This window comes from Mustela nivalis (assembly GCF_964662115.1).
Source record: "Mustela nivalis genome assembly, chromosome: 11".
In the NCBI taxonomy this organism is placed as follows: Eukaryota; Metazoa; Chordata; class Mammalia; order Carnivora; family Mustelidae; genus Mustela; species Mustela nivalis.
The window spans coordinates 4,114,553-4,128,064 of record NC_139030.1 but is presented as its reverse complement, the minus strand read 5'-3'; the positions used below and the strand labels follow the sequence as shown (position 1 = coordinate 4,128,064).

Below are 13,512 nucleotides of genomic sequence, written 5' to 3'. Positions count from 1 at the left end.
TCTAGTGCCCATCCACTGAACACCCAACAACACCAATATTACCTTATCCTTGTATAGAACTTTGTGCTTTACCCAAATGTTGGCATGCCATTATCCCCAGCCCCTGCATCTGTTAATACCTGCAGATATTAATATACTCATCTGATAGACAAGATAACAGAAGGCCTACAAGGAGAGGAGATAGATAGCTATGATGATGCAGTGTCCCTTATGGTACAGACCTAGGAGCACATATTGCTTAAGGAAGGAGATGGGCCACAGGAAATGGACCCCAAATGCAGGGAAGGGGAGAAAATGACCACTTTTCCAGCATCCACCCTATACCAGCAGGTGTGTGGCAAGTACCTCTCATTTTATCCTCATTATCATTAATACCTCAGCGACTTTACAACCATTTCCCTAGGGGGTTGGAGGAGCTGGAGGAGGGACAATACTGGGCGTGGGAGGCTGGGAGAGTAGGAAGTTGGGAGGGAGGGTCAGCAGCCCTGATCAGCTTGTATCAATCCATATTAGGACTCCCCTCACACATCTCCAAGACCAAGTCTCCCACTGTTTTCACCTTCCAGATTTTATATTTCATATAGACACTTCTTCATTTATTGTTCTGGTTTATTGTTCATATTATTGTTCTGGTTTGGAACAGTGGAGGTATTTCACCTTTTAGGCATACTCCAAGAACCCACAGACCTCTCACAGTGTCTGGAAGGGTCAAAGCAAACAGCAACTTTCTTCCCTAATAATCCTTATCTCCAAACATTGATTTACTTCCCATTGATTTACTCTCCCGATTCCTTTTCTTTTCCCTGGTTTTCTTCTGATTTGCCACCACCACCTCCCACCATCCTGTCCCTTCTTTCACCTATTTTACCAGTGGGCCACCTGTTACAGCTGGGACCTTGTTTCCCCCACCCCCAGCAGGGCTCACGGTTGCATGCCAGAGTCACTGCCCCTGGATGAGTGTGGCCTCACATCTGCGTTCCCACCCCACATGGACACACAGGCACTGCCCGCAGTCTAAGCGGGATCCTTGAAGAAGAAAAGCCCACTGGCTTTACTCACCACCGTGGCATCGAGGTGTCCCCTTCTCAGAATGACCCTATCCTAACAGACGCAGGCGAATGCTGGCTGCGGGAGCGCGGCCCTGCGGGGAACAAGGGTGGCCAGGTGCCCCCGCGCGCCGCGCCCGCGCCTGCTGTCACTCCAGGTCTGCGTGCGCGCGTGCGCGAGCGCGTGCAGCCCGGGCCCGCGACCCGCAACCTGGTCGCCGCCGCCGATTTGCTCCCGCCAGGCAGGCAGGGAGTGGCCGCGAGCGGAGGCGCCGTGCCCTCCTGGGTGGGCGCCTGCCCTGACCCTGAGTGGCGCGTGCCCCGTGCCTGCAGAGGGTCCCCGCCGCCGTGGCCGCACAGCCGGAGCAGGCGGCTCCCGGCCGGAAACCTCCTTAGCGGAGCCCCATGATGTCAGCTGGCCCGAAGCTGCGGCCGTGTGGCGACGGGGATGGGGCCGAGGACGCCGCGCGATCGCCTGCACGCCCCTCGCCCTCCCACGGCGCTGCCGGGTCCGGCGTGGGCTCCGGCTCGCTCGCCCTGTCGCCTGGCAGCCCCACCACCGCAGCGGCCCCTGCGCCCTGGCCCACGCCTCCCCCCGCGGCCCAGCCGCCCCCAAGCCTGTGGCTGGTGCTCGGGCCCGCCTGCATGAGGGCGCAGCAATGCCCGAGCGACTCGAGCGGGCAGACGAGCGGCGACCTCGGCACTAGCAGCAGCAGCGGCGGAAGCAGTAGCTCCGGGCTGTCTCCGGGCTCGGACTCGGACAGCAGCGGAGTAGTGTGCGGCGGCCGCGGCTGCAGCGGGGGCATGCGCGGTGCCCTGTCCCGCTCCTGGAGCCTGGAGAGCCTGCGCTCGGCCACCGCCGGTAAGGGCGCCGCCCGCGCCCCTGCCGCTCCCCGGGTCTGTCCTTTCTCCAGCTGCTGCTTCTCTCCTTTCCCCCTGGAGACTGTCTTGCTTCCTTTCCACTCCTTCCTTACTTTTCCTGTTTTTCGTTTCCATCTTCTGGTTCCTTGCTTCCCATTGATTTACTCCCCCGATTCCTTTTCTTTTCCCTGGTTTTCTTCTGATTTGCCACCACCACCTCCCACCATCCTGTCCCTTCTTTCACCTACTTTTACCAGTGGGGCACCTGTTACAGCTGGGACCTTGTTTCCCCCACCCCCAGCAGGGCGCGTCGTCAACTGGAAACTGAGTGCTTAAGGTGAGAACAGAATTTGGTCCTTGATGCTCTGTTTTCCTTCCCCATACTGTTCTTGACCAATGACACCTGTCTGGCTTTCTGAGCTCTGTAAAACAGAAGGTAAGAGAGGGCTCTCTGGCCAAAGGTGGACAGGATTCAGTGCATTTGGTCCTCGCTTCAGAACAGGCTCCCCACCCAGAGAAGGGGGTTATCTTGGACCCTCTGAAATAAGCAGTGCTGTTTCTCTGAGATGGGGTTGCTCTGGGGTTCCAGGGACCATGTGCTTCCCTAGTGCCCCCCTTTTCTATTCAGAAGGCCCAATTCTTGCTATAGAGTGAGAGAAAGACTTTGACCCTAAATATTAATTAAGGCTAGTTTTATAAATGGTATTGGCCCAATTCTTGCTATAGAGTGAGAGAAAGACTTTGACCCTAAATATTAAATAAGACTAGTTTTATAAATGGTATTGGCCTACCCTTGGTTAGTTGGCAAACGGGATTCTTTATATTTTACTTCTTGCAAACATTCAACAAGTTATTTTTGAGCTCCTGATGTGGGAGCTCTAAAGGAAGATAAGTGTTGCCCAGAAATCAGAAATGGGGAGTTGGGGGAAGGTAACACTTGCCCTATGCTTGTGCGTGGTATAGGGGGTGCGACCTGTGAGAGCTATATGGTCCTACCAAGGACTTGATGTGGAGGTAAGGCTGTGCGTGTGCCCTGGTCAAAGCAGCAGAGCCAGAGAAGAGCAGGGGGCCATACAGACAGCCGTACCCCTTTTCCCCAAGGGTGGAGTACAGGCCATGTTGGGGAGTAAAGGTTGACTTCCAAGGGTTGTGAGAGTACCCTTACTGGCAGATACAGGGTTGGGACCCTGCTCTAAAATAGATGGGTTTGGAAAAGGAAAGTGAAGGATGCCCATTGTGTTGAGCATTCCATGATTCTCATCTGCTTTGTCCCGAAACAAACACGTGAAACTCAGAAAAGTTGGTGTCTCGTCCAAATAAAAGTTTTTTTCAGAATTCTACAGCTGACTCCTTCCCATCCCAATTCCCTTGAAACTCTCCATTCCCTCCCTTCCTCAGGTACTTAGATAGAACGCAACTTGAGAAAACCAAGCAAGATAATACCATAAGTGGGACTTTAAGGAAACTGATAAAGGATGCTTTTCTCTCTCTTTCTCTCTCAGCCCAAATAGCTTTCCTTCCACTTTAGAGTGAAAAGGCTTACCTGTTCCACCCCAGAAATGGCAAACAGGCCCAGAGAAGATCAAGAGGTGGCCCTGGTGACCCCCAAGGTCTCCTTTGCTCCAGGGCAGGAGTGAAGCAGATGGAAATGGGAGAGACCTAGGTTAATTAGGTGACCTTGAGATTCAGGGACTCCCCAGACCACACCAGGGGCACTGAGGCCACCTGAATGAGTTTTAGAGATAACAGCTATATGGGTATGAAGGTCTGGGGTGGTATATATGTGTGTGTTAGGAGGTAAAGAAGTTAAAAGCTAAGGCCTGGAAGGCTGCTCCTTGAGGAACTCAGAGTTGCCCCTACAATGGGAGGACAGTGTTTAGAGCAACATGATATTGGAAGAGTTGATGTGAGACCCAGAAGCAAATGCCGCGCCCCTCACAGAACTGCTAGGCATAAAGAGCTCAGGGAGTGCTGGTCAGTAACCAACCACAGAGACCCAGGGCTTGAAGGCATTTTAAATCCCCTCTTGATCCCCTGCTCTCAATCCCGACCTTCAACCCTCTACTCCCTGCCTTGTTTGGGGGACCCTGTATCAGTTGTATTCAATACTATATTCGTAGCGGTGCTGCCATGGACCCTGTAGAGTTTTATGAGTCCATGACACCATCACAACTGGATTCCAGGAGAGAATTAAACCCTAATGTCCTAAGACATCTACTGTATGCAATGCATGAATTTTCTTCTCTTCTTCTAAAACAGCACTAGCTATTCCATCCTTGAGAGAAATTAAGAAAATAGGCACTTGAGTAGTACTTTTTAGATTTGTGGTTTAGATGAGGAGATCTGGTTGGAAAGGCTGCCATGGAAGGGGATTCAATGTAAAGAACAAAGGGAATTTGTTGAGCATCTTCTTTTGGTCCATGTTAACTTCTTTACCACATAAAAGTCCAGTGAGGTAAGCATTATTATCCTATAACTCAGGTACAAAAACAGGATCAGAGAGATACAATAATTTATTCAAAGTTGCCTAGCTAGGCCATGTCTAACTAAAGCTTCAGGCCTGGACCCATGTGATTTGATAAGGGCTCTTTACCAGGTTTGGAGTGGAGGCTCCAGTGGAGTGCCAGGTCCATAAAGAAAAGGTGTGTTGGATGGTATACGCGAGGGGAGGGTACATATTGAAGTAATGTCTTGGCTATTTGCATGCTGTTATCTTTATTTGAGAGCTATTTTTTTCCTAGATCCCAGTTATCTCATTTTCAGAATGAAAGCATGACTCCTTCTCTAATCAACTATAAATAAAATAATATAAATAAAATTCCATGATTCTAGTCAGAGCTATTGATTTCAGGTGGATACCCTCCATGAGTCAGCATTTTTTTATATTCTATATTGTATTTCTGTTCCATCTATAGCTCTGAAACAAAATACATGTGTGTTTAATTGAACTGTTTCTTTCTTTAAAAAGATTCAGAATTACCAGTAAAAGATCCTTAGCAAACTTAATTATTGTTGTTGTGATTTTTGTAATGGAGTGTATTTGCTAAACATTTTTGTAGTTGTCAGCAAGAACCAGAAGGGCTAGTCCTTGAGGGCAGAATTGCAATACTTACCTGCAGAGCAGAACATCAGCTAGGTAATCTAGCAGAGAGCTGTAAATTCTCCTTATTTCCAAAAGACTTTTTGAATCTTAAAGTCCAATCTTGGCATTTTCCTTTGAAATTTCACTTTTCCTGGTGTGGAGAAGGTTTTCCTTTTAGACAGACTCTGAGAATTAAACACAGTTGACAAGGTGGAATTTCTGTTACCCTTCTTTCTACTCCACTGTTCTCATTCCCCTCACCCCCCAAATCAAGTGCCTGTAGTCTCTGCAGCCCTCAGCTATATTATCACACTGCTGCTGCTGGGCTAAGGCTTTTCAGATTTCTATTCTGGATATCTTGTCTGACAGAATTATTTCTCAGTTCAGGCTTCTGGGGTTGACAGTTTTCACTACCTGTGCTTTTGCATGGTTAATGTCATACGATTCCTTCTTGGGAGAGAATGCTTGCTACCCCCACATTTCCTCTGCAAGTCTCTGAGGCATTTTACTGACTCAGATAGGAATCAGACTTTTCAGAAGGCTAGGTCTGTCTTGTGGTCAGACATTTGTTTAACACTTAGCATGTCCCAAGCACAGTACTAGGCACTAGAGATGGTAGACAGATCAGACAAATCATACATTTTGCCCATAAATAAATGACAGCAGAGCGAGACAGACAGTGACAGTTCATTATAAGGGCTCTAATAGAAGTAAATCCAATGGGATGATGTAGTGAGTCAGGAGCACCACGCCCTTGGTGCCCAAGCCCAAGTTGCATCCACTCTCAGTGAATGATTCTCCAGAAAGATTCACAGAGCTTGGAAAAGCTGTTACATTCATGTTTCCAGTCTATTACAGTGGAAGCCTACAGACTAAAATCAACTAAGGCAAAAGGAGCGTAGGGCAGTGTATATAAGAGAAATCAGGTGTATACTTCCAGATGTTTTCTCCCATGGAACCATGTGGACCATGCATAGCTTTCCCAGCAACAGTGTGTGACAACATGCAGGAAGTATTGCCAACCAGGAGAATTTGCCTAAGCCTTGGTGTCCAGGGTTTTTAATTGGAGGTCATTTACTTAGGCACATAGTGTCCACAAGACTGACCTTAGCTGCTTAGTCTCCAAGCTCTCCAGCGGTCACACTGATAGAGTATTGCCCAGGAACCCCCATCATAAATCACACTGTTAGTATAAAGTATCTGGGGTGGTTGAAGACCCCAGGTATACAAAGCCACTCTTATCAGACAGGATATTGCAAGGACTTAGAGTCAATCTCTCCAGAACCAGCTGAAGGCCAGCCTTTCCTTCAAAATGTATAAGGTTTGAACATCCCCAAACCTTTTCTGTACATCCCCAAGCTTTCCCAAGGAAGCTCAGAAGAGAGGCACCAGACCCTACTAGTTATGAGGGGCAGAGAGAGGGAGAAGTGAGTCAGAGAAACCTTTCAGGATAAGGTACTGCCTAAGTCCTATTGCCTGCAAATTAGCTGTGTGGTGAGGAGTAGAAAGAGCCTTCATGAGGAAGAGCCAATATGAATGTAGAAAGATGTACAAGGGAGGGGAGCCTGTGTTTAGAGCACCTATGCTAGGTACTGTGCCAAGTGCTTTAAATATGCAGGAATTGCAAATAATTTGGAATAAGGACCATAGCAAGAGATAAGGAAGACCAGGCTGTGGCTCCATACTAACAGTTCTTGGAGCCTTGGCAAGGTTTTAAGAGGGACACTAATGTGGCCAAATGCTTGCATACTTTCTGTCCTTCTTTATTTTTAAAGTTAAACACAGTAAAAGTTACTCTTTATGGTGATAAGTTTTTACAGATGTATGCAGTTATGTAATCACCGCTGTGATCTAAACACAGAAGAGTTCTATTACTCTAAAAAATTAATGCTGCTCCTTTGTAGTCACTACCCTCCCCTACCCTCAGTTCCTGGCCAGTTTGACTATTCTAAGAGTGTTACATCCATGGAATCATGTCATATTGCCTTTCAAGGCTGGCTTCTTTTGCCTGGGATAACACATTTGAGGTTCATCTATGGTTTTGCACGTATCAGTAGTCGTTTTTTCCTTTTATTTGTTGAATATTATTCCACTGAATGGATATACCATAGTTCATCTATTAGGTTCACTAATTGAAGGGCTTTTTGGGGGTTGTTCCCAGTTTTTGGCTATATATAATTTTGTTTATTTTGTTAAATAAAGCTACTATGATGTTAGTGTAAGAGTCTTTGTATGGATATAAGTTTACATTTCTCTTGGGGAAACACCTAGCAGTAAATTGTGGGGTTGTTTTGTAAGTATATGTTTAACTATAGGAAACCATCAAACTCTTTTTCAAAGTAGCTACTACTTTCACTCTCACCATCAGAGTATGACAGTTCCCATTGCTCCATATTTTTTTCAGTACTTAGTATTGCCAGTGTATCAAACCATTCTCTTAGGTGTATGATATCCCATTTGGCTTTATTTGCATATCCCCAGTGACTACTGATGTTGAACATTTTTTTCATATGCTTGTTTGCCATATGGATATCTTCTTCTTTGGTGAAGTGCCTGAATCTTTTGCCCAGTTTTTATTGGATTATTTGTTTTCTTATTACTGAGTTTTGAGTACAAGTACTTTGTCAGATATGTAATTTGTAAATATTTTTTCCAGTCTGTGCCTTGTATTTTAATTATTTAATGGCATCTTTGCAGAGCAAAAGTTTATAATTTCAGTGAAACTCAATTTATAAATTTTCTTTTATGGACTGTACTTTTAGTGCTGTATCCAGGAACTCCTTTATTGAACCTGAGTACATAGAGTTTCCTATGTTTTCTTCTAGATGTTTTTATACTTTCAGATTTTATACTTAGATATTTGATCCATTTTGAGTTAATTTTTATATAGTTTGAGGTAAGAGACAAAGTTGACTTTTTTGCATATGCATGTTCAGTTTTATAGCACCATTCATTAAAAAGATTATCTTTTCTCCACTGAATTGCCTTCATATTGTCAAAACTCAACTGTCTTTATTTGTCTAACCCTAATGTTATATTATTTCTTGAGGAAGGTATGTGAACCTCTCATTTTATTCTTCTTTTTCAATATTGCTGTAGTTATTCTAATTTCTTTGTATTTCCATTTGCATTTTAGAATCAATTTGTCAATATCTACAAAATGTCCTTCTGCAATCTTGATACAGATTGTAATGAATCTGTAAATTAAATTGAAATCTTGACAACATGGAGTCTTCCAGTTTATGAGCATTGCACATCAGAGGCTAGGAAGCCAAACCATGAACCACCCACCACTCACCTACAGTACCTATAGATTTGGATGAATTCCTCCCTTCTAAAAGTTTCCAAAATATCCTAATGCTCTTGAGCCTGCCAGATAGTGACCTTCCTCACTGACCTATAAGTCTGGGAATTCTTTAAGCCCCAAATCAGACCAGTTTTTCTAAGAAGGCTTTGTAAGCATTGGCTGCATGAAGTCAACTTAGGTCCTTAAAAGTGTCTGGGTGTATGTCATTAAATTCATATTTTTAAATATGACATTCTAATCATATAGCCAAATTTCCATGTATTCCTCCTGTTAAACAAGGAGGACAGATTCTTTCTGAACCTGTGCAAACAATTATATTGCTATGAATATAAGAGTATTCAGAGTGTCCAAATTCTGCAGGGATCAGGCAGGGAGAAAAAAGTATAATTAATAAATGTTTCATTTTACAAAAGCATATTCTACCAAATGGCTGTTTATCAATTAAAAATAACTTAAGAGAATAAAAGGGGAGTTCCTTATATATCCAGAAATTAGAACATTAGACTGTTAACAATGTTGCAAATAAAACTCATTATCATCCTTAATCAAATTATTCAGTTTAATGTAGGTAATTATCACTTTGGTCTATCTTGGGTTTGTAATCTCTTCAATCCATCTGCTTCTCTGCTAGAGTTTTAGAAATCCACTGCTGGAATTTCAAAGTTGATTATGTGATATCATCAGAACCTGACACCCAAAAGTATCTGGCATAGTCCCTTTCATGGAGTACTGAGAAGGTTCTTTGTTGAGGAAGTTTTTAGGCCACTAGCTATAGCATCAGAATAAAACAAAAAACTATCTATAGAAGACCTAAAGTGGCTATGGTTAAATTATTACCAATAATTTTTAAAAGTGAAAGATCTCGAGATGCCTGGGTGGCTCAGTTGATTAAATGTCTGCCTTCAGCTCAGGTCATGATCCCAGGATTCTGGGATCAAGTCCCACATCAGGCTCCTTGCTCAGGGGGGTGCCTGCTTCTTTCTCTACCTGTCACTCCCCCTGCTTCCTATTTGTGTTCATGCACACTCTCTTGCTCCCTCTGACAAATAAATTAATAAATAAAATCTTAAAAAAAAAAAAAAAGGTGAAGATCTCATGAGAATTCATAATAAGAATAGTGTAACAGATAAGGAATTTTGGATATTTCTGCTATATACAAAGCAAGATAATAAAGTCAATCAAAAAATTTCGGATATTGGGGCGCCTGGGTGGCTCAGTGGGTTAAGCCGCTGCCTTCGGCTCAGGTCATGATCTCAGGGTCCTGGGATCGAGTCCCGCATCGGGCTCTCTGCTCACCAGGGAGCCTGCTTCCCTCTCTCTCTCTCTGCCTGCCTCTCCATCTACTTGTGATTTCTCTCTGTCAAATAAATAAATAAAATCTTTAAAAAAAAAATTCGGATATTATAATTATAAACATAATGATTAGCTGTATTTTCAAAGAAGATAGTTAACATTATAGCTAATTTATTTAAATGAATGAGCATATCTCTACATTAAAAATCTTCAGATATAATATGTAATAATCCTGACAAAATTTGTTATGAATATACCAACCATGTAGTTAGAATATACTAAGAATATCTATAAACAGGTTGAATAAGTCTGAAGCAGGTCTTCAACATCTGTATATTAACAAAATTGCATATTAATTGCAATTTAATCCCCTGTTGAAAACTACCAGCCTACAAAATGCTAGATTTAAATTAAAGGAGTAAAGTTGCAACCAGCTTAACTTTTAAAAATCAATGAAATCATAATTTATAATACTATGTTATTGTTGTATGACAGTAGGCAAAGTAGAACTCTGACATATAAGAACACATCATGGGTGACAAGGGCATTGGAACTTTCCATATAGCATACATTTTCTGAAATATTTCTGTTAACATTTTACCCATTTATATTCAACCTAGGGAAGGTTAGATATCTCTTCTAATTTTACAGCTTTTCCTATTCAACTCATCTATGGTTACATATCAAATAAACCTAAATATTTCTAGCACTTGTCTTTTTCACAAGGTGAAATAACAGATGCTTTATGATTTTCCAAATACCCTCCAGAAAATCCCAAAGACAGTTTCAGGTTCAAAAGTTATTAAGGACTTAATTTTGGAAGGACAAAATATCAAAAGTTGTCAGGAGATTTGAACATTGATTAAGATAGGATCATGAGTTACTGAACAATACTTGACTAGCTGTTTAGCAGAAGTGACAATAAAATATTTCTAAAATAAACATTATTGCAAGGAATCTTAGCTCTTTTCTAACTAAGAAACCTTTGTGATCTGAAGTAATCAGACGTGGCAAAGTCAACATAAAACACAAAGAATGGTTTTCATAACATACAGAATCTCTGCTGTCTAGGCAGATTACAAGGAAAGCAACAAATAATCTACAACTTCCTATTAAGAACAAACCAATAATCCAAGAAAATTTTGTCATTTTAACAAAGAGAAAACTAAATTCTTTTTCTCCATCGGTTCAATACTCGTTTTGCAAATCTTATAAAACCTACCAACTCTTTGTCAGCTTTGACCATGACAAGATGAACTCTTCTCTTATAACTTCTAGTTCTGTCTGTATCCCTTACAGTATGCTTTTTAAAGTCGAAAAAGTAAACGCATTTGTTAACAGACCCAATTATATGTATATAGTCTCTCTGTAGCATAAAAAGTAAGAGCACATAAACTCAGTGAACAATTCAGTATTCTATCTTATTGAAATAATCTAAATATCTATTGAATACCAATTAGTTAACTCCAGTTTGAGCGACATAAAAATCTTGGAAATTATCTTCAAGCTTACATGCTTACTGTTGAAAGAGGGTTTGTCAGAATAACGATTCAGTTTTGTTAAACACGTGTACAATTTTCATAATGGTAAACACTTAGTAGAAGTAATTCTAATTTATATAATAAGTCTATATAAGTTTAGGAAGAACAAACCCAAGTAGGATAAAAACCTACACATATATTAACACTGATAATTATTTAACATAGAGAAGACATAGTTCCACTTATTAAGCCAAAGACTTGCCTAAATTATCTGAACTTGAATAGTTAAACTGTTTCTGAGGGTTTTTTTTTCCCAGATTGAAAATATTTGAGGTTTGATTTCCTTAGCTTTTTACAATACTAGGAATATTCAATTATTACAAGTGCTAATTTATTGGGTTTTTTTGTGTGTGTGATTTTTTTTTAAATTTTTATTTATTTATTTGATAGAGAGAGATCACAAGTAGGCGGAGAGGCAGGCAGAGAGAGAGGGGGAAGCAAGCTCCCTGCTGAGCAGAAAGCCCGATGCAGGTCTCGATCCCAGGACCCTGAGATCATGACCTGAGCCGAAGGCAGAGGCTTAACCCACTGAGCCACCCAGGCGCCCCATAAATGCTAATTTATTGTTAAGCTGATTAGAATAGAGCTCCTTTAAGAGATTTTATAATCTGGGGCGCCTGGGTGGCTCAGTGTGTTAAACCACTGCCTTCGGCTCAGGTCATGATCTCAGGGTCCTGGGATCGAGTCCCGCATCGGGCTCTCTGCTCAGCAGGGAGCCTGCTTCCCTTCCTCTCTCTCTGCCTGCCTCTCTGCCTACTTGTGATCTCTCTCTGTCAAATAAATAAATAAAATCTTTTTTAAAAAAAAAGAGATTTTATAATCTAATTTGGTAATATTATCTGAAATTAGGAAAATATTACACAAAGGGAAAGTCCTTTCTGAATTACAGACATGGAACCATACAGACACATAGAAGTTTTATAAGCTTCAGTCATAATATTTCAGCAATTCACAGAAATACAAAACTCGCCAGTCCAAATATCCACCTCCTGGTGAGTATGGAACTCTTAATTGACTTGAGCTTAAGAAAGGCATAGAGACACACTGAAGACTAACAAACCAGATTGTCTGCCATCTTGGCTCAACAAAAACAAGATCTCTATAAAGCATTATCTGTTTATGGAGATCACCAAATGGTAAGACTATGAAACGAAAAGAAGTCAGCACCAGAAATTAAGTGAGCACTCAAAAGGAATCAAAATCAAATCCTTACCATGCTACTGATGGACATGAGTCCACAGCCCAGGACCATGAGCCTGACACATGATTGTTTCCCCATCTCCAGCCAGGAAGGAAAGAGTCATCACCTGGGTGGAGCAAACAGGGATCTGAAGACTGGCTCTGCGACTGTACCAGTCGCAGCACCAAAACTACCAAAGATAAAGTGCACTGGGCAATTGAGATGGTTTGATTCAAGCTCTTTCAATAGGGGGTATGTTCCTTACTGAGGAAATTCTCAGAGAAGAGAGAGAAAACTTGGGGTTTTATTAAACAAGGGAGGATATGGGAGAGCAGAGTGGTCCTTTGTATTCTCCGAATACAAAAGAATCACAAAAGGAGGGAGATTTTTCTCTTTTCTGGGAGCTCAGGGCTCAGCTAAAGTTCAACATTGTCAGAATTATTCTTTTTTTTATTTTTAGGAGATTATGTAAATTATGTAGATTTGGGATTAATTTTCCTAAAATGCTCAATAGAATCCAACAGTAAATTATCTAGGCCTGGAGGACTTTGTTGTGGTGGTCTTCTTTCTTTTTTTTTTATTTTTCAGTTAGTCTAACTAGTGGCTTGTCGATTTTATTGACTTCCAAAGAACCAATTTTTGGCCTTATTGACTTTTTCCGTCTTCTGCTTTCTTCAGGTTTTTTCTGCTGTTTTTTCTAATTTCTTAAGGTCTAAGTATAGACTTGTATGTTAATTAAAAAAAATTTTTTTTAAAGTGTAAGTGTAGACAATTTATTTGAAACCATTCTTCTTTTCTTATAGAAGCATTTAAACTTGAGTCTCCCTCTAAACACTGCTTTAGCTATGTCTCACAAATTTTGATATGTTTTTATTTAATTAAAAATATTTTTTAGTTTCCCTTGTGACTTCTTCTTTTATTTATAGACTATTTAGATTTTTAATTTCCAGATATTTAGGAATTCTTCCAAATATCTTTTGATTTCTAGTTTAATTCAATCATCAGAAAACATATTTTGTATGATTTAGTTCCTCTAAAATTTTTAAAGCTTGATTTTGTGGCACAGAGTATGATCTATCTTGGTTAATGTTAGGTGCTAATTCCATCTTAAAAGAACATTTTTATTTTTATATAAAGAGTACAATTAGGAGTGCATCATGAATTGGGCTGAGCTGAAGCTCCCAGGTATTGGAGTAACTAAT

At 41.4% G+C, this 13,512-nt stretch overlaps 1 protein-coding gene and 1 long non-coding RNA gene across 9 annotated transcripts in view; one reads left to right on the top strand and one right to left on the bottom strand.

Moving 5' to 3' along the window:
- Positions 1 to 1,181, bottom strand: part of LOC309844133 — a 44,907-nt gene extending 43,726 nt beyond the window's left edge. For both annotated transcript variants that reach the window (XR_014300514.1, XR_014300515.1), the window contains exon 1: positions 1,060 to 1,181. This is a non-coding gene — a long non-coding RNA (uncharacterized lncRNA). The remainder of the gene's footprint in view (positions 1 to 1,059) is intronic.
- The window catches only part of ARHGEF4 (Rho guanine nucleotide exchange factor 4), a 161,341-nt gene that overhangs the window by 61,034 nt on the left and 86,795 nt on the right, over positions 1 to 13,512 (top strand). The window contains exon 1 of one of the 7 annotated variants that reach the window (XM_082690355.1): positions 1,287 to 1,908. The exons of 5 other annotated variants lie outside the window; for them this stretch is intronic. In XM_082690355.1, the coding sequence (XP_082546481.1) occupies positions 1,452 to 1,908 (457 nt within the window). In that variant the 5' untranslated portion in view covers positions 1,287 to 1,451. Of the gene's footprint in view, positions 1 to 1,286; positions 1,909 to 13,512 lie in introns of those variants that run through there. One more of the 7 variants, XM_082690356.1, reaches the window with a different exon arrangement.